The sequence below is a fragment of the Aquila chrysaetos genome, chromosome Z (assembly GCF_900496995.4).
Source record: "Aquila chrysaetos chrysaetos chromosome Z, bAquChr1.4, whole genome shotgun sequence".
NCBI classification, from domain to species: domain Eukaryota; kingdom Metazoa; phylum Chordata; class Aves; order Accipitriformes; family Accipitridae; genus Aquila; species Aquila chrysaetos.
Window position 1 is genome coordinate 75,613,104 of NC_044030.1, and position 25,230 is coordinate 75,638,333.

General features: G+C 41.6%; 1 protein-coding gene across 1 annotated transcript in view; it reads left to right on the forward strand.

The window, feature by feature from the left end:
• The window catches only part of MTMR12 (myotubularin related protein 12), a 43,234-nt gene extending 18,436 nt beyond the window's left edge, over nt 1-24,798 (forward strand). Inside the window, exons 9-16 of the mRNA XM_030003353.2 lie at nt 2,375-2,481; nt 4,670-4,794; nt 15,867-15,945; nt 17,616-17,686; nt 18,704-18,876; nt 19,630-19,797; nt 20,737-20,898; nt 21,979-24,798. Coding sequence (XP_029859213.1) covers nt 2,375-2,481; nt 4,670-4,794; nt 15,867-15,945; nt 17,616-17,686; nt 18,704-18,876; nt 19,630-19,797; nt 20,737-20,898; nt 21,979-22,554 — 1,461 coding nt within the window. The 3' untranslated portion in view covers nt 22,555-24,798. The remainder of the gene's footprint in view (nt 1-2,374; nt 2,482-4,669; nt 4,795-15,866; nt 15,946-17,615; nt 17,687-18,703; nt 18,877-19,629; nt 19,798-20,736; nt 20,899-21,978) is intronic.
• Nucleotides 24,799-25,230: the final 432 nt, after the last annotated feature.

A 25,230-nucleotide genomic window follows, 5' to 3' on the forward strand; every position in this document is an offset into this window, starting at 1 on the left:
CCAGTAAGACAAAGTAGGTAGAAACAAGAAGCAAAGTAACCTTACTTATGAGGTCTTACCGTAGTTGCTGAATGTCCATCAAATTTCCAAGGAAAACCATGTTCTCTTCATGCTCTTAAATTACTTGGCCTGTGGAGAAGATAGTATTGTACTGTCCTGCCTAATTTGTCCTTTCAGGTAGTGAAGTTCAAAATAGTTTGGTTCACTTTTTCTCACATAGTCAACCAGACAAATTACAGCAGCTGTTACACAGAAACAGAAGTGGTTTTGTTTTTTTTTTTAATTGCATCTTGCATTCATAGAATCATAGAATAGTTTGGGTTGGAAGGGACCTTTAAAGGTCATCTAGTCCAACCTCCCCTGCAATAAGCAGAGACATCTTCAGCTAGACCAGGTTGCTCAGAGCCCAGTCCAGTCTGACCTTGAATGTTTGCAGGGATAGGGCATCTACCACCTCTCTGGGCAAACCTGTTCCATCCAGTGTTTCACTACCCTCATCATAAAAAAAAATTCTTCCTTATATCTAGGCTGAATCTACCCCCTTTTAGTTTAAAACCATTACCCCTTGTCCTGTTGCTACAGGTCCTATTAAAAAGTCTGTCCCCATCTTTCTTATAAGCCTCCTTTTAAGTATCAAAAGGCCATAATAAGGCCTCCCTGGAGCCTTCTCTTCTCCAGGCTGAACAACCCCAACTCTCTCAGCCTGTCCGCATAGGAGAGGTGTTCCATCCCTCTGATCATTTTTGTGGCCCTCCTCTGGACTTGCTCTAACAGGTCCATGTCTTTCCTGTGCTGAGGACCCCAGAGCTGAACGCAGTACTGCAGGTGGGGTCTCATGAGAGCAGAGCAGAGGGGCAGAATCACCTCCCTTGAGCTGCTGGTCACGCTTCTTTTGATGCAGCCCAGGATACAGTTGGCTTTCTGGGCAGTGAGCGCACATTGCCAGCTCATGTCCAGCTTTTCATCCTCCAGTACCCCCAAGTACTTCTCCACAGGGCTGCTCTCAATCCCATCATCTCCCAGCCTGCATTGATGCTGGGGGTTGCCCCAACCCAGGTGCAGGACATGGCACTTGGCCTCGTTGAACCTCATGAGGTTCACATGGGCCCACTTCTTGAGCTTGTCCAGGTCCCTCTGGATGGCATCCTGTCCCGCAGGCATGTCAACCGCACTGCTCAGCCTGGTGTCGTCTGCAGACTTGCTGAGCGTGGACTCGATCCAACTGTCTATGTCATTGATGAAGATATTAAACAGAACTGGTCCCAGTACGGACCCCTGAGGGACACCACTCGTCACTGATCTCTATCTGGACATTGAGATGTGGACCATTACTCTCTGGATGCGACCATCCAACCAATTCCTCATCCACCAAATAGTACATCCATCAAATCCTTTATCTCTCCAATTTGGAGAGAAGGATGTTGTGGGGGACTGTGTCAAAGGCCTTAGAGAAGTCCAGACAGATGACATCAGCACCTCTTCCCTTGTCCACTGTTCAGAGGCCTTGTAGAACTCTTCTAATTATTTCCAGATTCTTTTGGGAATGCTGGTTTCAAAATAGCTTGACCATATTAAATCAGTTTGAGACGGCAGTGAAAGGACAGTTTAGCCATTTTTTCCACTCTTGTTGATTATGAGGTTTCTGCATCCTTCTGAGGTGTACCTCTTGGCTAGTATAAATTGGTAGCAGAACTTTAACTTCCTGATTTGACTTGTGTAATATTCCTGATGAAAATGATTCTGACTAGCAGTTTCCAAGCAAGTTTAAAGATCAGCTTGAGTGCTTCTAGCAGTAGGTGTGAGTCAAGAAATTATGTGTAAAGGGAAGTAAGAAGCTTTGAGGACTGATTTGCTAAAAGGAATACCTGTAACTATGCAATCTGATTTAATTGTGGAGTTAATATCTTATTTCATATGCCCAGATAACCCTTTATGCATAGCTTGCCTCAAGGCTGAACTGTAAGAAAAACACTACTGTATCTGTGTGGAGAAAGTGATGGCTAATATATGAGTTACAAGAGCTATCTTGCTGTGGCCTATCTTCCAACCTAATGTGGCCATAGGCATTTTGATCAATTTTTTTTACCTATAAGGGCAGTTGAGAAAGTAATTTTCTGATACAATCTGACATTTTATGTTTCCCTGTGCCTGTAGAAAGCTTAACTTAAAACTTGCAAGTGATAACAGTGTACTGAGGCATGTAGTTTTGGTGTGGATGTAGAAGTTTGCTTCTACAGATGGGTTTATTGAATACACCAAAAATTCAATGAAGCACAGCATGGAGAAATTTCTTGTAATCACTCAGTCACTTAAGCAAATACTTTGTACGGGACAGTTTACCAATTTTTATCACCTGGTAAATGTCTTTCTGCAGATTTGGTGTTGGTCTTGCCATAACGGTGCTGCTCTTCTCAAAATGTCTGCATTTCCCAAAGAACAGGATGACAGCAGTTCACAAATGCAAAAAGCCTTCTTGGATGGGTCAGTAATAGCTATTCTGTCCACAACACTTTGCTTGGTATGGACCTTGCTTCTCTTTTTCCATATATGCTGTATCTTTAAGCTTGCACGCATCAGGAAACGAGTTGTAGATCTAAAAGTAGTTTTCTGTGGTGGAATGGGTTTAAGCCCTTGGCCTAACAGCATTGGTCAATTGTGCAGGACTGTAACATCACTGAAGGCTTATTTGCGGAAATACATATATATATCAGATGAATCTCTGTACAAACTGTGGTGTGTTATTAGGTAAAGCAGCACCAAAGCCTGTAGGTCTTAAGTACAGTTAAAGTATCATTAGCTGATGGGCTCAATTGTGTTTGCAAGTAAGAGAAATTTAGATTCCATCTCTAAACATGGATTTGCAAGCTCAGTTTTAAATCTCCCTGAACTCTGCAATCTTCTGGGAACTAGATTTGTGTTCTTAAATAACTTTAGGTAAAAGTGACCTAAAATGACTGAGACAATGTAGCAGTTCACTACTGCTACTTTCAGATGCAATGGCAGACAGCACTTTGTTTCAGCTGAGGTAGTGAGCTGAATTAGCTCAGCAGTCTGAAAAAATGCCACAGTTAACATAAGGGCAAGAGCACAGCTGCCTGGCTGAGAGTTACAGCAATGACTTGTTGCTCTTTTTTTCTGGCTTTTTTTAACCTGTTGGGTGTCCTGGAGAGAACTCATTTAGCAGCAAGCTATTAGATCAGGCTAGTATGTATAGTTCGTAATGCTTCGCCACTAGCTCCTTTCTCCTCATAGATGGAGAACCTGTTAATCACACAGAACTAACAGAAAATAACTTGATTAGGCTATTAAAACCTCTTTTGTTTATGAAATTAGTAATACTCGCATGGGAAAGGCTTTTGACCCTTCCTGCAGATTCTCTAAAGTTTCTCCCCTGAAATGGGAAAGTTTACATGACTTAAAACTTTTTAATGCTATTTCATAATGTGAAAGTAAGTAAAACTAGCAGTAAGCTGTAACAAGGTATCAACTGATATTTTGATCTCTTGTCTGGGACCATCTGAACTTGGGGCAGTATGGGTGGCTTTCTTTGCTATGGAGTACTGGTGGTTAACCACTAATATTTAAAAATATATCTACAAATTGTCCATAAGGGTGTGTTAACATGCCATTGTAATAGTAGTCTGAACTCAAGCACACAGCAGATATTTACAATTAACAGCCTTTTTTTATTGAAAAAGCTGTTCAAAGCCAGATTGTCCCACACATTGTTTACTTCAATTTGGAAGAGGAATCATAATTGACAAATGATTGCTTTCCCTCAATTCTCTTATCTGATGCATCTTCCAGTAGGTCTAGTAACCTGCATTTCTGATGTGGACACCTGTAGTTCTCACTTAAAGCAGGCTTCTATGCTACAACGTACGGGAAACAAAGTACTCTGTCCTGTCTGGGCAAGTGCCTGCAAGGCTTCACTTCTGAAGTATGAGCTAGAGCAACTTTTCCCAAATCTTGACAATAAAAAGCCAGCATGACAATAGAGGTATTTCCTAAGCTGATGTTTATCTGAGCTGTGGAGCCTGAATGAGAGGGGATGTTGTGGGTCCAAACCAAAGGCTCATCTGGCCTGGTATTTTTTCCTGTCCTCCTAGAGAAAAAATAGCAGATATGTAGGGAAGTACAAGGCAGGTATACTGTCTCATGTGAGTCCAAATTTTTTTTTCTTGCTTTTACTCATGTGTTTCATTAGCAGACCTGGCAGCTAGGTATCAGAACGTAATTTGGTTGGTAAAAGTCAAGAACAATTTTAAGTGTCTGCTGGGAGGTTTGGGTGTTTCTATCCATCTCTTCTTTCTGGATTCACCTCTAAATAACCTACTAGTAAAGTAATTCTGTTGTGTCTAGTGAAGACAATACTAAAGAAGCAGTGGTAAAAATGCAGTAATGCTTGTAATATTCATAACTGCACAAACATGCAGGAATATCATTTTATTGGTGTAACAGTTAAGAGCAGCAAAACTTGTCAAGCTTGTAGGCAAGCTTCCAGCCAGTACTTAATGCATGGAGGCCATTAGCTTTCCAGGGCGTATATCTTTCGGTAATATAGCTGTTTCTAAAACCATACCTATTAACTTTGTCTTCAGTTATAATAGTTGGTGCATTATTTGACTTGTGAAGTAGAAGGCTTTAATCTCTTGATGATTTGATTTAGAATCTATAAGACAATTAGCAAACCTCCCTATGAACTTCTGAAGACAGATGACTTGTCAAGCAGCCTTCCATCTCTGCAAGATATCCAGACTGCGTATACAAAATTTAAACAGCTGTTTTTGATAGGTAAGTCAAACTTTAAAGTAGTCTTTTGTCTCTAAAGTGACTGAGATGCAAAGCATAACAATGCTGTTTTAAGTCTCATGAATGCAGTCCTTGTCTTCATTGGTGTCTTGCTTTTGATGGTGGTTAAAAGCAGATTTTTAAATATGTAACTGAAGACTGTGGTTATGACTGGCATGTTAATGGAGGTTTGTAGTTCTTAGACTTACCACTTCTTGCTAAGCAGTCACAGTGTCTGAAAATTACTTTTAAAGAGAGAGACTATGGAGTTTAAATGTTTGTTGGAATACACTGTCTGGATTGAAATTTATGGGAGAGGATTTTTCAATCTTCTGTGGTCCATTGAAACTGAATGTTAAGTGTTAACCTTTTAGCCTTTGTGCTATGTCAAGAGTTGAGTCTAAAGGCTAATTAATTTTTGCCCTAGCTTTTGTTACAAACTAGTCACATCTCAAAACATATGAAGTGTGAGCTTGCTTAAAATTCTGTCACTCTGGCTGTAGGGCTAAACATGACTACTGTAAATAGTAAGTCCACTTGAAAGGAGTAAAAATGGGATCCATGTGAAAGTATAATCTATGCTTTCAGACTTTTTTTTCTGGGACTCTATTTTGTTGTTATGAAACAGTACTTTGACCTTGCCTCTTGGCATGAGAAAAGCTCCACAGAACCTTGCAACTGTGTAATGTGCCATTGGGCCATTTTGGACAGTGGGTCTTCTACAAGATAATGAGGGTAAATGTTGCAATAACCTCTGTCTGGTGGCATGCTGCACACTGGGGCAGTTCACCTGTGGCTATTGATATTGGACATAACTGAACAGATCATCATTAAGGAAATGTCTATTGGCAGTGTAGCCCACAGATGGTATCCCAGTCCTATTGGTTTTATACATGGTAGCTGGTAAGTTGATATTGATCGCAGATCAGTGTGAATGGTTTCTGGTAAATATGTACTAAAGATTTCAGTGACACTCTGAAGAGAAGTCCAAGATACATGAGGTATTTGCCAGAGTTTCACATTGAGGATTTTGTCTGGAATACACTGTTAAATCCACGGTGAATCTTAGGAGCTAAAAATAATTACCTATATTTTAATGTAGTTTCTGGTAACTTGCCCTCCTCTTGGAAAAAGGCCAAAGCTTGAATTTAAGTCATTTAACATCTCCCAGGAAATAGTGCATATTTCAATGGTGTAACTGTATCATTGTCTTATATTACTTGAAGCAAAAAGGAATATGTTAAAACTGCATTCCAGTGAGTGGTTTTGTCTTATAGCTTTTTTGAATAAGTGTTGTTAGTAGACTATAGCTCACTCAATATAGCACTACAGACTAGCAGTCTGAGAAAACCATTCAGGTAACTTTTTGCAGAAGTGTTAGGATCTTACAGAAATTGACTACTGTACTACTATTTTTTCAAAGTCTGAATGCATTAACCATTATTTTTGTTCTATATGTGCCTAGTTAATTTGATTTAGGTAACTTGGGGGTGTTGGTTGATGAGAAGCTCAACATGACCCAGCAATGTGCATTTGCAGCCCAGAAAGCCAATAGTATCCTGACCGCATCAAAAGAAGCGTGACCAGCAGGTTGAGGGAGGTGATTCTGCCCCTCTGCTCTGCTCTTGTGAGACCCCACCTGCAGTACTGCGTTCAGCTCTGGGGTCCCCAACATAAGGAGGACATGGACCTGTTGGAGCAAGTCCAGAGGAGGGCCATGAAGATGATCGGGGAGCTGGAGCACCTCCCCTATGAGGACAGGCTGAGACAGTTGGGATTGTTCAGCCTGGAGAAGAGAAGGCTCTGGGGAGACCTTACTGCAGCCTTCCAGTACCTAAAGGGGGCCTACAAGAAAGGTGGAGAGGGACTTTTTACAAGGACATTGTGCTGGTTTTGGCTGGGATAGAGTTAATTTTCTTCATAGTAGCTAGTATGGAGCTATGTTTTGGATTTGTGCTGAAAACAGTGTTGGTAGTGACAGGACAAGGGATTAATGGCTTTAAACTGAAAGAGGGTAGATTTAGATTAGGTATAAGGAAGAAATTCTTCCCTGTGAGGGTGGTGAGGCACTGGAACAGGTTGCCCAGAGAAGCTGTGGATGCTCCCTTCCTCAAAGTGTTCAAGGCCAGGCTGGATGGGGCTTTGAGCAACCTGGGCTAGCAGAAAGTGTCCCTGCCTATGGCAGGGGGGTTGCAACTAGATGATCTTCAAGGTCCCTTCCAACCCAAACCATTCTATGGTTCTATGAACTTCCAGTGTGACTTAAATTTCTTCAACACATGGCCAAACTGAAGTTCCACTTATAAAAAGCCTCATTAAGCAAAGCAGAAACCACAGTAGTAGGTAGGCGCTTGAAAGAGGAATTTGATGGGAGGGGACAGCTTGGATCCTCTTAAATTGTTCCTCTTATTTGAACTGTTGCAAAGGCAGATGCTGATTTTGCTAGAGTGCTCACAAGTCTCAGTGTATGCTATTTGCCCACATACCTTAAATGAGACTTTGAACATTTAAGTTCTCAAATCCTAGCAGAGTATTTCTTCATTGTCCTAGAAGATAGGAAGGAAGGGAAAGCTTGCTCTCTATTGTGATGTTATTAAACAAAATACCTTGATTAAGAGGTAACACAAGCTGCAAGTGTTTTGTTGTGCCTTTCAAAAGAAGTTCCTGTTTTGACTTGGAGATGACTTTGGCTGGGGAGAACTGCCAGACCAAGCAATGGTTTGTAGAGGCTTGCACACAAGTGGTTGAGTCTAATTGTGCTAGAGCAGGATTGAAAAAAAACCAAACAGCCAGCCACACTTAATGTGGCTACTCAACGTTTTGCGGTAAAACTCTTCTGTACTGTCCATAATGTAAGAGAACTAAAGAAAACTTCAGTATGGAATATAAGTGTTACTGTTATAGATGAAAGCCTGTTATTTCTACAGGAAAAAAGACGTAAATCCCTTTTCCTTGGTATCATGGGTTTTGGGTGTTTTTGAAGGACTCAAAATTGGTACTATAATTTTGCCTTGATTCAGGATGGACAGGTTTTTCAAATAGTGATGGCAGGCTAAATGGAACATGAGATTTGGGTGCAAGGAAATATTCTAAAACATGGATGGAAAGAGGATGAACTGGGGAGTAAAGGGTGTCGTACTGTAATGTATGTACTTTAAAGGGTATCCTACTTACAGGTTGGAAGTGAATTTGAATATGTTAATCAGAAAAGATTGGAGAAAACTACATCTAATGTGAACAGAACTGACTAGGAAGCTTTCAAGATGCATTCTAATGCTTTTATGGAGAACTAGTTTCTATGGCCAGGGTGAAATGAATCAGGGAAAGAAAGATTTTTATTTTTTTTTAAATGTGTAGTGAACAGAATGAGGGGCACAAGCAGGCATGGAGTCAGAACAGCTACAGGAACAAAATAGATATATGCCTGTGCACTTGAGGATCATAGATGCAAGCTGCAGAAAACAAGACAGAAGTGAGTATGTATTGGAATTAAGCATTGGAAGCATATGGAGAGACTTTGGGAGGTTGTCGTGGTTTCAGCCCAGCCGGTAACAAAGGACCATGCAGCCGCTCGCTCACTCCTCCCGCCCCCTCCGGTGGGATAGGGGGGAGATGGAGGAGAGAAAAGAAAAAAAACTGGAACCTCGAGGGTTGGGATAAGGGCAGTTTACTGGGACAACGCAAAAAAGTTACAACAACAACGACGGTACTAATGAAAGGGTATACAGAAAAGAGTGATGCACAGTGTAACTGCTCACCACCCGGGACCCGACGCTCCGCCACTTCCCCCACCGAAAGTCGAGAGAAGGAGAGACCTCCCCCCGGCCCACTCCCCATGTATATACTGAGCATGATGTCACATGGTATGGAATAGCTCCTTGGCTAGTTCAGGTCAGCTGCCCCGGCTATGCCCCCCCACCTCCCAGGTTCCTGTAAAAATTAGCTCTATCCCAGCTGAACCCAGGACATTATCCACCCCTTATTCTATACCATTTACATCATGCCCAGATCCTACATTTTCCAATCAACCGCTACCACTTTCCTTGTCTTATATATAGATATATATGTATATGGACACCCCCCCCCCCACACACACACACACATACAAATAGTATTCCCTTAGTCAATGGGTTATCCCTCCAATGTGTCCATCAATTTTATTTAGTCCATGACTTTGAGGCTCCATCTGTTGTAACACTTCTTCAGGATAAGAGAGATGGTGTGAGGTGTTGGGCTGTTGTATGCTGTCTCTGGAACTTCTGGCTGGTACATTTGATGCAACCCACACCCTTGGTCTGCAGGTCGAAGATGTTGATCTTGAGGGAATTGCTGGGCGCCAGTTCAAGTTCTATCACTGTTGTTCTTGGCTCAGTTTCAAAGTCCATTCTTCAGTCATTTGGGTAATTCTTACAGTAATACCCTTGATATGGCATATAGACACTATAGATACAATGACATACATTGGCAGGTTATTTAGCAGTTAAATATCATACAGCCTAGTTCACTGGCTATTCTCTCCCAAAATCAAATCTCCCTGAGGTACACATCGAACTTCCCCATCCTTCTGCATCACCCACCAGGTGTACCCAGGTCCCTGAGCAAAAACCACCCCTTGGATGGGTTTGTCTCTGCGTGAGGGAGGACTAACCCAGACTGTCTTTCCTAACATACTCCTCATGTGCACTACAGGAACTTTATCCCCTTCTACAGTATGTGGAAGTCTTGGTTGGGTGGGGCCCGCCCGATTGGTGGATCCTCTAGTATTAACTAACCAGGTGGCTTTTGTTAAATGTGTATCCCAATGTTTGAAAGTTCCACCCCCCATTGCTCTCAATGTAGTTTTCAGCAGTCCATTGTATCGTTCGATTTTTCCAGAGGCTGGTGCATGATAAGGGATGTGATATACCCACTCAATGCCATGTTCTTTGGCCCAGGTGTCTATGAGGTTGTTTCGGAAGTGAGTCCCGTTGTCTGACTCGATTCTTTCTGGGGTACCGTGTTGCCATAAGACTTTCTCTTCAAGGCCCAGGATAGTGTTCTGGGCAGTGGCGTGGGACACAGGATATGTTTCCAGCCATCCAGTGGTTGCTTCCACCATTGTAAGCACATGGCACTTGCCTTGGCGGGTTCGTGGGAGTGTGATATAGTCAATCTGCCAGGCCTCCCACTGTTTATATTTCAGCCATCGCCCTCCATACGACAGGGGTTTCAGTCGCTTGGCTTGCTTAATTGCAGCACGTGTTTCACATTCATGGATAACCTGTGCGATAGTGTCCATGGTTAAGTCCACCCCTCGATCACGAGCCCATCTGTATGTTGCATCTCTTCCCTGATGGCCCGAGGTATCATGGGCCCACTGAGCCATAAATAGCTCACCCCTACGTTGCCAGTCCAGGTCCACCTGAGACACTTCAATCTTGGCGGCTTGATCTGCCTGCTGGTTGTTTTGATGTTCTTCAGTGGCCCGACTCTTGGGTACATGAGCATCTACGTGGCGTACTTTTACCACTAGCTTCTCTATCCGAACAGCAATATCTTGCCACAGTGTGGCAGCCCAGATGAGTTTACCTCTGCGCTGCCAATTGCTCTTCTTCCATTGCTGTAGCCACCCCCATCGGGCATTTGCCACCATCCATGAGTCAGTATAGAGATAGAGCACTGGCCACTTTTCTCTTTCAGCAATGTCTAACGCTAGCTGGATGGCTTTCACCTCTGCAAACTGACTCGATTCACCTTCTCCTTCAGCAGTTTCTGCGACTAGTCGTGTAGGACTCCATACAGCAGCCTTCCACCTCCGATGTTTTCCCATAATGCGACAGGACCCATCAGTGAACAGAGCATATTGCCTCTCATTTTCTGGCAGTTTATTATACAGCGGGGCCTCTTCAGCCCGTGTCACCTCCTCCTCTGGCGACATTCCAAAATTTTTGCCTTCTGGCCAGTCCATGATCACTTCCACAATTCCTGGGCGACTGGGGTTTCCTATGCGAGCCCGTTGTGTGATCAGTGCGGCCCACTTACTCCACGTGGCATCAGTTGCATGATGTGTAGAGGAGACCTTCCCTTTGAACATCCAGCCCAGCACTGGCAGTAGGGGTGCTAAGAGGAGCTGTGTTTCAGTACCAACCACTTCTGAGGCGGCTCGAACTCCTTCATATGCTGCCAATATCTCTTTTTCAGTTGGAGTATAGCGAGCCTCGGATCCTCTGTATCCCCGACTCCAAAACCCCAGGGGTCGACCTCGGGTCTCCCCAGGTGCTTTTCTGCCAGAGGCTCCAGGTAGGGCCATTCTCCCCAGCTGCAGTGTAGAGCACATTTATAACATCTTGTCCTGCCCGGACTGGCCCAAGAGCTACTGCATGAACAATCTCCCGCTTAATTTGTTCAAAAGCTTGTCGTTGCTCAGGCCCCCATTTAAAATCATTCTTCTTCTGGGTAACTTGGTAGAGAGGACTTACAATTTGACTGTAATTTGGAATATGCATTCTCCAAAAGCCCACAACACCTAAGAAAGCTTGTGTTTCCTTTTTATTAGTTGGTGGGGACATAGCTGCTATTTTGTTGATCACATCCATAGGGATCTGACGACGCCCGTCTTGCCATTTTACTCCTAAGAACTGGATCTCCTGTGCAGGTCCCTTGACCTTACTTTCTTTTATGGCAAAACCAGCCATCAAAAGGATTTGGATTATTTTCTTCCCTTTCTCAAAAACTTCTTCTGCCGTGTTGCCCCATACGATGATGTCATCAATGTATTGCAGGTGCTCTGGAGCTTCACCTTTTTCCAGTGCAGCCTGGATCAGTCCATGGCAAATAGTGGGGCTGTGTTTCCACCCCTGGGGCAGTCGATTCCAGGTGTACTGGACACCCCTCCAAGTAAAGGCAAACTGTGGCCTGCACTCCGCTGCCAAAGGGATGGAAAAAAATGCATTAGCAATGTCAATTGTGGCATACCACTTAGCTGCCTTTGATTCCAGTTCATATTGAAGCTCTAACATATCTGGCACAGCAGCGCTCAGCGGTGGCGTGACTTCATTCAGCCCACGATAGTCTACTGTTAGTCTCCATTCCCCATTAGATTTCCGCACGGGCCATATGGGACTATTAAAGGGTGAGTGAGTCTTGCTGATCACTCCTTGACTCTCCAATTGGCAAATCAGCTTATGGATGGGGATCAGGGAATCTCGGTTGGTGCGATATTGCCGCCGGTGCACCGTCGTGGTAGCAATTGGCACCTGTTGTTCTTCAACCTTCAGCAACCCCACAACCGAAGGGTCTTGAGAGAGACCAGGCAGGGTAGACAGCTGTTCAATCTCCTCCGTCTCCAATGCAGCTATACCAAAAGCCCAACGGTACCCTTTTGGGTCCTTGAAATATCCCCTCCTGAGATAATCTATACCAAGGATGCACGGGGCCTCTGGGCCAGTTGCAATGGGGTGTTTATGCCACTCATTCCCGGTTAGACTCATTTCAGCTTCTAATACGGTTAGCTCTTGGGATCCCCCTGTCACACCAGAGATACAGATGGGTTCTGCCCCTTTATAACTTGATGGCATTAGGGTGCATTGTGCACCAGTGTCTACTAGAGCCTTATATTCCTGTGGGTCTGATGTGCCAGGCCATCGAATCCACACTGTCCAGTAGACTCGGTTGTCCCTCTCCTCCACCTGGCTGGAGGCAGGGCCCCTCTAATCCTGGTTAGAATATTCGTTACTCACTTTTCGCACCCGTGAATCAGAAGTCCCTTCAAGAGGATCAGAAATGTGATCAGCCCATCTACTGCATCTGGGGGACTCCTCACAGGAAACTGGAGCAGCAGTTTTCCAAGAAGAATCCTCTTTCCTGGTTGCTTTTTCTCGCAACTCCCGTACCCGTGCATCCAGGACTGAGGTAGGTTTTCCATCCCACTTCCTCATGTCCTCTCCATGGTCACGCAGGTAAAACCACAGGTTAGCCCGTCGTGTGTACTTTCTCTCTCCTCTCTCTTGGGCAGAGGAATGCTTACTCCCAATAGCTGCGATGCGGGCCTGTACAGGTGGGGAGGAGGACATATCCACTTTGAATTGCTGGAACTCCCGGGACAATTCCTCTACAGCCGAGACACAGGCCCGTAGGGAGGAAGAGAGACTTCCTTCGTATTGCCGGAGTTGGACAGCCAATTCATCCACCGTTTGTCCATGGCCTTCTTTCCAGGACATTACTGCCAATGAGTTGGCATAGGTTGGTGGTGCACTTCGTAGAAACTTCCGCCACATGGGTTGTGTGCATTGGACTTCATCTGGATCTGTGGGTGACTGCGCATTTTCTGGATCATTATAAATCACCTCCAGCACGGCTAATTCCCTCAGGTACTGGATACCTCTCTCCATGGTGGTCCACTTGCCTTGGTGACATGTAACTTCATCCTTGAAGGGGTATCTTTCCTTTACACCTAACAGAAGTCGCCTCCAGAGGCTGAGGACTTGTGTTTTTCTCCCAATCGCCTTGTCGATGCCCCCTTCCCTAGACAGAGATCCCAACTGCTTGGCTTCCTTACCCTCTAATTCCACACTACTAGCCCCATTATCCCAGCATCGGAGCAGCCAGGTAACAATGTGCTCACCTGGGTGGCGGCTAAAATCTTTTCGCATGTCACGCAACTCACTCAGGGATAGAGATCGGGTGATTATTTCAGGTTCTGCCTCTTCCTCCTGTTCTCGTGATGACCCTGGTTCATCTTCATCTCTCACTGAGCGAACTGATTTCTTTGTGTGTTTCTTTTTCTGTACAGGGGCGACTGATACTGGCACAGGTTGGTTCTCTGGTTTAGCTGCAGTATCCGTCACTGCGGTTGGGGTAGCCGCGCTGCCTGTTGCCGGGGTTGGGGTAGCCACAGTGCCTGTTGCCGGGGTAGGGGTAGCCACGGTGCCTGCTGCCCTGTTTTCCATCTTTTCCCCCTTTTCTCCCTGAGGGTGCTACATAATATCAAGCAGTGTTTGGTAGATACTGGCCAGGGCCCAGCACAGTGCAGCGAGTTGTACGTCTTTGGAATAGCCACAGCATTTTTCTTTCAAATATTCTACCACTTCATGAGGGTTCTGTAGTTGTTCAGGAGTGAACTTCCAAACCACTGGGGGTGAGAAGTTCTCTAGATACCTGCCCATATCCTCCCACATGCCGTGCCACCCATGAATATCCAGCTTTGGGGCAGATCTCTGGGTGGTACTCTTAAAGAGCCTTTTTGTAGCCCTAAACAAGACCTGAAACATATTCAGGAGGCATAGCACTAACAGCACAGTGGCTTGTGCATCCCAAGGATATTCAAAGTTCTCAAAAGCTGTTGTAATTAGTCGGAAGGAGAAAAGGGAGGCGAACGGACGGGGGGAAGTATCCCCCCCTAACTCCCCCATGGATTGGCTGTAATTACCAATAAAATCCGATAGAAGGTGCCCAAAGTATGGAAATGATATCACTGCCTCATACAGATACCAGCTTAACCTCATGACCAGTGATGTAATCATTTCACAAGTCGACATTGCCCAGTACAGCAAAATGATAATCCCAATCACTCTCCCAGAGGTGAGAAACGTAACTACAGGCAATACATAGAGCATATAAGGACCTACAAAACGCCACCATGTAAACAAATTAATCAACATTGTGACTAACATCTATTTATCTAATATAAGGAATGCGTATGACAAATTTGTTTCAACACGCTCTGGCCAGATCTGTCGTTATCTCAACCCTTCGTGCCCCACGTTGGGCGCCAAAAAAGGACTGTCGTGGTTTCAGCCCAGCCGGTAACAAAGGGCCACGCAGCCGCTCGCTCACTCCTCCCGCCCCCTCCGGTGGGATAGGGGGGAGACGGAGGAGAGAAAAGAAAAAAAAACTGGAACCTCGAGGGTTGGGATAAGGGCAGTTTACTGGGACAACGCAAAAAAGTTACAACAACAACGACGGTACTAATGAAAGGGTATACAGAAAAGAGTGATGCACAGTGCAACTGCTCACCACCCGGGACCCGACGCTCCGCCACTTCCCCCACCGAAAGTCGAGAGAAGGAGAGCCCTCCCCCTGGCCCACTCCCCATATATATACTGAGCATGATGTCACATGGTATGGAATAGCTCCTTGGCTAGTTCAGGTCAGCTGCCCCGGCTATGCCCCCCCACCTCCCAGGTTCCTGTAAAAATTAACTCTATCCCAGCTGAACCCAGGACAGAGGTGAACAGCAGTTATACAGAACATGCAGAACTGAAGCTGTGGGGGGAAGGGTAGGTAAGGAGGGAAGTTTGGTATACCTCAATTGTTTTGCAGTAGTAGAACTGTCGTAGACCTTGGGCTTCAAGGTTTGTTTTATGCAGGAAAAGTAATCTATTCTGGTTTTAACTGACTGTATCAGCGTGTGAGAGCTTTCCAGTTTCTGAACACTGGCTTTGATAGGAATAAAAGCAATAGAGATTTAGGTTGCATTTAAAAAGCTACAAAAGTCCTAGTGACATTCATAAGACTTTAATGACTTTGTGGTATTGTACGTGGCCTCCTGGTTTATCTTAGCTATTCCCTTTTTGATGTATTTTAATGCCTCTTCAATTGCAGTGAAAACTGTTTAAAACCTTTTTCAGGTAGTCTTATGTTACATAAATTTGTGTAATCTCCTTCTAAAACCCATTTGTGTTTCTGGCTGTAACGGTAATGACTTTCAAAATCTAGCCTCCTTATGTTAAGCTTTATATAAATCATGCTTTAGAGTGAAGGCAACTGGAACTTGGAAGAAACATCACCTCTGATTAAACTTATTTTCTTTTCCTTTCCCATTTTGTTAACAGATTTATTTACCTGGTTGCTATGAACCTACAGCATGCTTTTTCTAAAAGCCTGTGGTGCTGTAAAACTTTACTGGTGTTTGTAGGACTACTTTACTTCCTCATTTAGCTATATGGTATTGACTTTAACAGTGAGTAGGATTTACTGACTCCTTAGTATTGGTTGTTTTATAACAGTTCGTAACTGAAGAGTGATACAATGGATGGCTGTTAATTAGCACTACATATATGTGAACAAACTAATTTTTGGTTTTGGTTTTTTTGCAGATAACAGTACAGACTTCTGGGCAACTGATGTGAAATGGTTTTCATTACTGGAGAGCACAAACTGGCTAGAGATAATCAGGTTTGCTATATCTGTAACTCTCTGGGTTTCAAATTGTTTAGATGCATTTGTAGTGGGTTTTCTATCTAGTTTCTTGAAATATGACGACATTCTTCATCTCCGGTAGGAAAGAAAATTAAGACAGACTTATGGTCCCATTTATATATCTTATTTTTACAACTTGAGATGGTATTTTTACAGCGCGGGCTTGTGTTAAACCTCCCACATTAAAGGATGTGAGAAGCAGCAGATCATTCCAATTACAACTCTTCCAGCAAACCTATTAAAACTATTGATCCAGTAATTTCCCTCCTGCACTTAGTCACCTTCTTTCCAAACTGAAGAATCCTATTTGTTTCTTGCATGAAACCTATTCCTTGTCTCTGACTAGCCTTGCCGTTCTTCTCTGTACTCTCTACTTCTGTAATATCCTTTAGGACGGGATGAACTGCAGTATTCAAGATGTTAGCCCACCAAAGATTTATAAAATGACAGTTGTTCTCAGTTTTGTCCCCTTCCTCTCCTGATTGTTCCTCAAGTTCTTTTTTCTTCTCTCAGCAGTCCACAGTGAGTAAGTGTTGGAATGGTGTTGGCTAACTTAAGGCTTGTGATAGTGGAATGTTGAGGGGTTTTATTTGTTTTCAGTGTTACTTTGTGCTAGCTCTATTGTCTGCCAGTTTATTCTGTGATCAGCTTGTTACCATGAAGTGCTTCTGCAGTGTTCTGCAGTCAGCTTTAGTTCTTTCTAGTCTTAATAACAATCAATAAATATTGATAGTTACTCATTCCTTAATCCAGAATTTAAATGTATGTTGAATGAGAGGTTCTAGTGGAGATCATATGTTGAGAAATGCATTGACATAACCAAGATCACAAGTAGTTTAAAGTAAATGCCAGCCCAAGTTTTTATACTTACGTTGTTTTGAGACTGGTCATTTCCACACTTGGATCCAGTTGCTTCCTGGATCAGCCTGGTCTTGGCTCTTGGTGTTAGCAGGAATGCCTTCTCAGCTGTTCTAGATGCTAGAACAATCTGACAACTCCACACTTACGAAATAAACTGTCAGCTTCTATTAGTGACCTAAACAGTTATGAGAATCCTAATTGTGTGCAAACTTTTGCTGAAAATAACCAACTTTATGAAGAGTTAAGTCTAGAAACCAACAGCATTACATCTGGTTTTGTGATCTTTAATTCCACTCAGTCTTCCTTCTGTAATGACAATCTCTGAATAAATTTTGTCTGCATGTTTACAAGATCTGATTGCTGATCCTTCCCTCTGCCTCTTAAAACCACATTTTGGGAGAAATGTAGTATGTAGTAGATGAAAACATAAGTGTGGTGATGTTGACTCTTTCCAGGATAAAGATTTGGCTCTTAGCAGTTGTAATACTTTAGTGTGTGTGTGTGATGGATGCTATTGATCCAGAATAAAGTATTGTATTACAGATGTACAAAGATAACTGGAAATGCATGACCAATGGCCAAGTAAAGATACCTCTTGAAAGTTTGCTCTTGAGGCTAAACAGTCCTTCACTTAATCAAGTTGAGCATGGTTTTTGTTGTTTTAAAGGACTAGTCAAGTTTCAGTAGTATAACATTCTAACCTGTTTTAGGGGAAACTAATGTAAGAAACTGAATTGTAAAAATGCTATGAAAATGTTCACTAATCTTTTCCTGTACCACAACAGGCGGGTCTTGAAGAAAGCAATAGAAGTTGTTGAGTGTCTGGAAAGACAGCATACGAATGTTCTCCTTATAGGTAAGAATTTAATGAGATTATCCTATGTATTTTTTTAAATTTTGTTTTAATTTCTTTGGATGTGTCATAAGCATTAAGTTTATAATTATCGTAGAGGTTGGTAAAATTCATAAAGTACTCAGTGTACCAGACACCTAAATCTCACACCCTTGGAAATGCTTCCTGTAGTTAGCCTGGAACTATGCTTTCCATATTTTTCTAAGAGAAATATGTTGTGGATGAGAAAGCTGCAGATAAGTTGGCAGGAGAGTCATGCTACCTCTTGTTTATGCACTCCTGTTTCCTTGTACTTTAAGGGGATGGGGGGACATGCCTACACAAAGAACATAGAGCATGAAAACTTTCTAAAAGGACATTTTTATGTTCTAGATACACACTGAATACTATGTAGTCTCTTTATTAAAAATACATAAAAGAATATGCTTATTGTACACATCTTGAGCAGTTTGTTTTCCTAGATTGAATAATCACATGGAAAACCAGCTCAGTGTTAACAATTAAGCTATTTTTGGATTTAGTTGGGGTTTTTTTTCCACACACTGCCATTTGAGAAACCTATCATGGGGAAGAGATGTTTCTAGAAGGCACCTGAAGGGTGAAGAATGCATGTTGCATGAGGAGGCAATTTGACACCTTCTGAAAAGCTGCATGCAGGGTAGGAAGAGTAAGGGTAGATAGCTGACCTGGTAGCATAGGGCAGGAGGGACAGTATGTGCATTGTGTGAGACTGAGGGGCGTAGGCATCAAAGTTACAGTAGTAAAAGCTTGGTTTTTGCAGGTTTTATTGTCAAAGTATTATCCTAGTATAAGTGTACAAGAAACCTTACATTTTTACAAAGGGAAGTATTGGAAACATGGATTAACTTCTCTCTGATGGTGTAACACTTGCAAGAAATTGTGTGCTTCTCTGATCTTGAAATACAATTTTGTTTATGTGAAGCTAACAATACTTTGCCTTCTTACCCGAAGTTTTAGGTATGGCTTAGTAGGCAATGTGGTTTCTCTTCTCTTCCATAGAAGAGAGTGCTACTGATCTGTGCTGTGTAATCTCTAGTCTGGTTCAAGTGATGATGGATTCATACAGCAGAACAAAGTCAGGGTTTCAGAGCCTTATTCAGAAGGAATGGGTGATTGGAGGACATGGCTTTTTGGATCGTTGTAACCACTTACACAGAAGTGACAAAGAGGAGGTATGATATTTTTATTACTTTCCTTACTTACTATTTAAAAGTTTACTCAGCATAAGGAGGACTTTAGATGTCAGTCCAGAAGTTCCAGTTACTCTGAGGATCTTTAACTTTGTTTTGTTTTATGGGTTGATGTTTTGTACAGTGTCACTGTTTTTTCTGTTTAGAGTTCAGCAATGTCTTTTTAAGTAAAGAGAACAAATGTAAAATTTCCCATTCAATCTTGAGTCTTTTGAAAGACATGTATCTCATGTCCTTTTAAGCTGTGTTAAATGGTAGTAGTGTCCATAGAAATAACTCAGGTGAATTGCCTATTCTTGTCACATCTAGAGCTTAATTTTATACTGTCTTGTTAGGTGTTGCAGTCTCACCTCTCCTTTTTTGTTTATACGAATAGATCAGATTGCTATAAAAAATAGAAATCATAAGTGTAAACTGTCCAGTTCTGATCAAGAATTGCTATGAACTGGTTTTGCTTTGCCAATGTTAAAAGCTGCATAGCAGTGAATTTCATAGCAAGCTAATGTGTGCAAATTCAGGTTAGAAAGTGTTCATTCTTTCTGTCAACAATTGGCCAAGGGTAGCTCAGATGATACTTCTTCAGAGTTTAGTGAATGTTATATGCACCAGTTCTGTAGTTAACCAGATTGCTTTTCGTACTATTTTTATTTGGAGACACTAACTACTATAAAATGAATAGTCTGCGTGGTGAAACTTTTTTTTTTCTGAAACTGATGCAGTATTTCCTTTTCTTAGGCTCCTGTTTTTCTGCTCCTGCTTAATTGTGTTTGGCAGTTGGTACAACAGTATCCTCCAGCATTTGAGTTCACAGAAACTTACTTAACTGTCCTGTCAGACAGCCTCTATGTGCCAATTTTTAGCACTTTCTTCTTCAATTCACAACATCAAAAAGACACTAATATGGTAAGGGTTTGTTATTTTGTTGGTCAAACCTGTTGTCCAACACACTGCATCCACAAGCAAGGAACACTCAAAAAAAAAAAAAAATTCCCTAGCAGCATGTTTTTCATACTTATTTGAAGGGTGGTGCCCTGAAGGGTGAAGAAATGCAGTTTGGGGTGAAAGGAGTCAAATTCAGGACTTAGGAGTTTATGATGACAAAAGGAAAATAACTTGGGAATATATTATTTTTAATGCATGGCTCTAGGTTCATGTTCATTGCTCTTCATTAAGAATGGAGCTCCTTAACAGATGAGGAATATCCTGCTGTCCTGCAGAATAAGTTACCTACAAAATTCTTGTGTAGTATATTCTGTTGTATTCCAAAATCAACATTTCCTGAATGTTGACTTACATTTGGTTCCTGCTTTTCTCTGGCCTAAGAACCTGGAAGCAATGGGAGTATCCTCTGCAAGGCTGCACAGAGACTAAAAAAAACCAAAGCGAAGATCACTGTCTTGCATATAAATAAATCATTGATCATAAAACTTAAACTGGTAGCACTGCATAAGTGCAGTTAAATTTTGAAGTTTGGAGAGGTTTATTCCACAATCGTAATGTGCCCCCTGTATTTGAAGAATTCAGGTGTATCTCCTGCCCAATTTTCAAAACTTTATTTTTTCCTTAGATTATTTAATGTTATTTCCAACTGTAAAAAGCATTCTTGGTGCTAATTGCACTGTTGAAATGAAATACTACCTGAAGTTACAGAGGATAATATATAGATAGCCTTTGTGTCTGTACTCACTTGCATCTAATAATGTTCAGCTATTGAATACATAGAAATCATGAGTGGTGTTGCAACCCTGGCCTCTTCTGTGAAAAGCCAGCTGGTTAATTTCACCTTGACTTGGTCAGAATTCCTTTCTAGCAGTATTAATTGTGACCTGTTTGTTTTGGCAGACTGGTGAAAGCCTCAATACACAAAGCAGTCCTTTCAGATTTCTTACTGTGTGGGACTGGTCTGTGCAGTTTGACCCCAAGGCCCAGGCTTTCCTGAACAACCCTCTTTATGCAGACAAGCCAAAACCAGATAAAAGTCACCGGAAAACTGCACGATTCAAAGTAAGATGTGTGCTGCTTAACTATTTTTTTAAATTATAAAAGTATTTTGCACAACTCATATTTCAAGTGTACTTGCAGTGGAAGTATTGGTGCAAAGTTTTTTTCAATTGGCAAAATAAATGTACACCTCAGACTCACCTGGATCTTAAGAATACAATTGCACCCACCTCAGTTATAAATCACTGTTTTACAGTTACTCTGCATAGCTGTGAACTTAGGGGTGTTTTCTTCATACTTTTGTGCAAGTGTAGTGATAACTTATGGGACTTGTCAGTCCAACTCACCTGGATGTTATGTTTGAAGTGAGTTTATTTTGTTGTTCCATTGAGTACCTAACTGAAATACGTAGCAGGTTTATAGTTGCCTCCCTAATTTTGACTGAGTGTAATTGGACTGTGGGCCTGCACTTGGAGGGGGAGGGGGACCACCAGTAACAGAAACTGTTCAGGGGATGAAGGATTATGGGTGGACCATCTCATTACTGGAAAGTAGCACAAATTCAGTAAGAAAAGTTTGTTTGGAGTACTGTCTTTCAATTGTAATATACCTGTTAGTTAAATCCTGTTCTGTACAAAGCATTCTCAAGTGAGACACTGCCAGTATGATCTACAGCATTAATCAGAGAACTCTTACATGGTGGGATGCAATGAAGAACCACTGGATAAAAACTTCTAAATTAAGTGCTCTTTAATTTAAGCTAGCCACACAAATCAAACACGGGAGTCTGTAATACTTCAGTGTATGCAAAGAATTCTCCTTTTTCAAAGAAAAATGCTTCAGTGTTAATGAAGTTACAAATATGAATTTGCAAAGAAAAGTTCAGTGTTACTTCGTTGCTACAGTTACAGTGCAGGGAAGGTATCTGGGAATACTAAGTATGCTGTGTGCAAGTATTTTGTGTATTAGCCATTGAAGAGTAACAGTTTTAGACTACATAGCAAAGCAGTGGCTGTGTTTAAGTGACTTTGTTGCTTATAAGTATTTTCTGAATACAAGTTATGTTTTTCTTCCTCTTAAGGTGTTTTCTAAAGTCCCATCAGTATTTATCTCAGTGTATTTTTCTTTTCTTTCCTCTTAAAGCATCAGCGGCAACTTTCTTTGCCATTGACGCAAACAAAATCTTCCACGAAGAGAGGATTTTTCAGGGAGGAAACAGATCATTTAATTAAAAACATTCTGGGTAAAAGAATTGGCAAGTTCATAAATTCTTCAGACGAACCCCCTAATAGCTTCAGGGAATTTTATGATAGCTGGCATAGTAAACCTGTTGACTATCATGGTCTTCTGTTACCTTGCATTGATGGCCCTGAAATCAAAGTCTGGGCACAGCGGTATTTACGATGGATTCCTGAAGCCCAGCTTCATGGTGGTGGTACAATAGCTACAGCTGCCAACATTTTGGACTTGATGGAGGAAGTGCAAAGCTTGCAGGTGAAAATGGATGAAGAACATAGTCAAGCTATTTCTGGAGATTTACGTTCTGTTCCAGTGCTGAGAAATTCTGCCCGTTTGTCGTCTTTGTTCCCATTTGCTTTACTTCAGAGACAGTCCATCAAACCAGCTTTACCCACTAGCACCTGGAAAGACTTGGAAGATGAAGATGACTTGGTCAACAGGGATGACGAATTTGTTGATCTGAGTGGTGATATATTATAAAGTGTATATAAATTGAAGTATGAATTGTATGTGGCTAAGCTCTGAGTTTTATATGTGCTGTATCCTCATATAAGGAACTCAAGCATCTGCAGTCTGTTCAATGGGTTTGTGGGATTAAAAGCCTTGGTTGGAAGTAACTAGTTGCCATGATTAACTGAGCATATTTTGAAGTTCCATTTCACTCTAACAGTATTTATTGCAGAAACACATTTTTAGCATAGGTGTAATAAAACAGAAGTCTAGGCTGGAGTAGCCATATGGCCACTTCATTTAAAAAAGAAACAAACAACAACACCCCATTATTTTCTGATGTAAAGGTAGAATACTAAAAACATACAGCAACAATCACTACCTTAATATAAAACCTCTTCTCCTTATGCTAGGAGTACTAGGATTGGAAGTACTGTAACTAGGAACTTAATACATCTGCATTTCCCCTTCATGTAAAATAAACAGGGAAAGGTGCAACTAAATGTGCATTCACAGATAAGCTTTTTACAGCTGAGGAGTAAACTTGTAGTCACCAGGGGTTTTCTTTCTACTGTGGCATCGGCTGAAGTCATGTGCTTGTCAACCTCATCTTTTCTGACAGTGTTTGTCTTTGGCTTGCAGCACTTCACCTTGCGTGGTATTATAATAGCAGCTTGGCTGGTCTAAGCCAGTGCATGCACTTAGCTTAAGAATCAGATGCAAGAGCTTAACTACACATTTCAAGTCTTAATGTGTGGCTGCTGTGCTATACGGCCTTGCTGCCTTGGAATATTAAGTCCCAAATGTTTGCTGTAAATTGTAAGAAATGGCTTGACTATGAGGTTCTAATTTGCCATGAGTATTTTTTCTCCTTTAAATAGAGTGAGACTTTGATTTTAACTTTCCCCATTTATGCCAGTTGCCTTTGAGGCTTTCTGTAGCTTGCACTGAGACCCTCCCAACAGAAGGGGAGACTTTTTCTGTAATCCTGCAGTGAAGCTGGATTTGCAATCTGTTGCCGTTTGTCATGAGTTGGTGGCACAGCTTACGAATGTGGCGTTCGTAGCATATGAACACTTGCATCCTGTTGCTGGATGTTACAACAGTACCTCAGTGAAAAAAGCCATAAAGAAATGCCTGTTGACTTTGATCTACTGTGTGTATGTTTATATATAAAGTATTTTTACTGCAAATAATTGTCCTTTGTAAAGCTGAATATTATTTGACTGTCAAATCTATTTTGAACACTTAAATTCTAGAATACCCCAAGAATGGATGTAAGTCATAAAATCAGTTACAGTGGGAGGGTAGACGTTGAATATTTTCTCTATTCTCATACCAATTTAGAAATCCATGCTGGAAAACTTAGCTGATGGAGAAACTTGCTTAAATTGGATCAGCTCAGTGTGATTGGGGATATTAAACTGGCTTGCTGGTTAATTATTTCACACTGAGTTGTATTAATATGTATAGCAAAAATCTATCAGCAGCCCTCTAAAAATAAATTCTAGCACGTTAAAAATAAATGTATTAATGGGGATAGGGGGAGACCTTAATGCAACTATGCCAAACTGAAGATTCCCAACTCTTGATTGCCTTAAGTCTTGGTAGTGTGAGGACAATACTTGAGTTTGTAGCATTTTATTTCAAAATACACTAGTACTTATGCTTTATGTGATGCATATGATCTTACAGCTAGCACTTGCTAGAATGGGCTGTCTCGCACATGTCCGACAGACTTTATTATTTTAGTTCAAGCGACTCATGTATGCAATATTTTGCATGTTGAATGAGCAATTCATTTTTATGGTGAAGAAATGCTTATCATTCTAAGGTCATTTGGGTTCAAGGTTTTTTGGTTTTTTTAAACACTGCCATTAGAAAAAATATTAAATGGATTTTTTCTATACTTATGATCAAACTGTTGTAATGTTTCAGTCATGAAGATTACATATTTATATTAAAGAACAGATATTGGACATCTTATTTGTACATAAGTTATCAGAAGTTTTATATAGAAGAGAAACATATATGTGGAGTTGAACATGGGAACACTTCTAATGTAGAGTAAATGGCATTGTTATTGGTTTTCTGCACTGTGGGATTGGAAATGTACTTAATATTTTTACTCCAGGCTTCTGTTTTTACCTCCAGGTTTTTACACTGAATGCAAGCGAGAAGCTTTACAGTTTTGTGTTTTGTTTTGTTTTTAAATATTGCCATTTCTCTCTAGCGGGCTGTTTGGAGAATGTCAATAAAATATACTTTGATGTATTTGTCCTGAAATAAGAATGTATGTTTAAGGTCATATTTTCCAAATGATGCTTTAAATCATAGCAAACTTGACAATCTGCAGTGACAAGGTTTTTCTAGTTACACGCTAGGTTTTTACAGACTGTTACGGGGAGGAAGCTGTGCAGTTTTGACCTGGTTAAACTTACTGGAGAGCTCAGGAAAGAGGAAGGTTCAGTGCAGGGTAGTAGGGTGAACTATGGGAAGTTACTAAGGTGGTCTAGAAAGTGTCTGCTGAATGTCAGTCAGTATTTGAGGGTTTATTAAACACTGTTTATTTCAGTCTTAGCAATGTACATGTTTTCGCCCCATTTCGAGGGGGAACATTGTTCTTAGTGTTAAACTAAAACTTCTTGAAATTGCTACAGTGGGGTATTTCTCAAACCAAATGTGTATTGAGTGTGGATTGGGAGA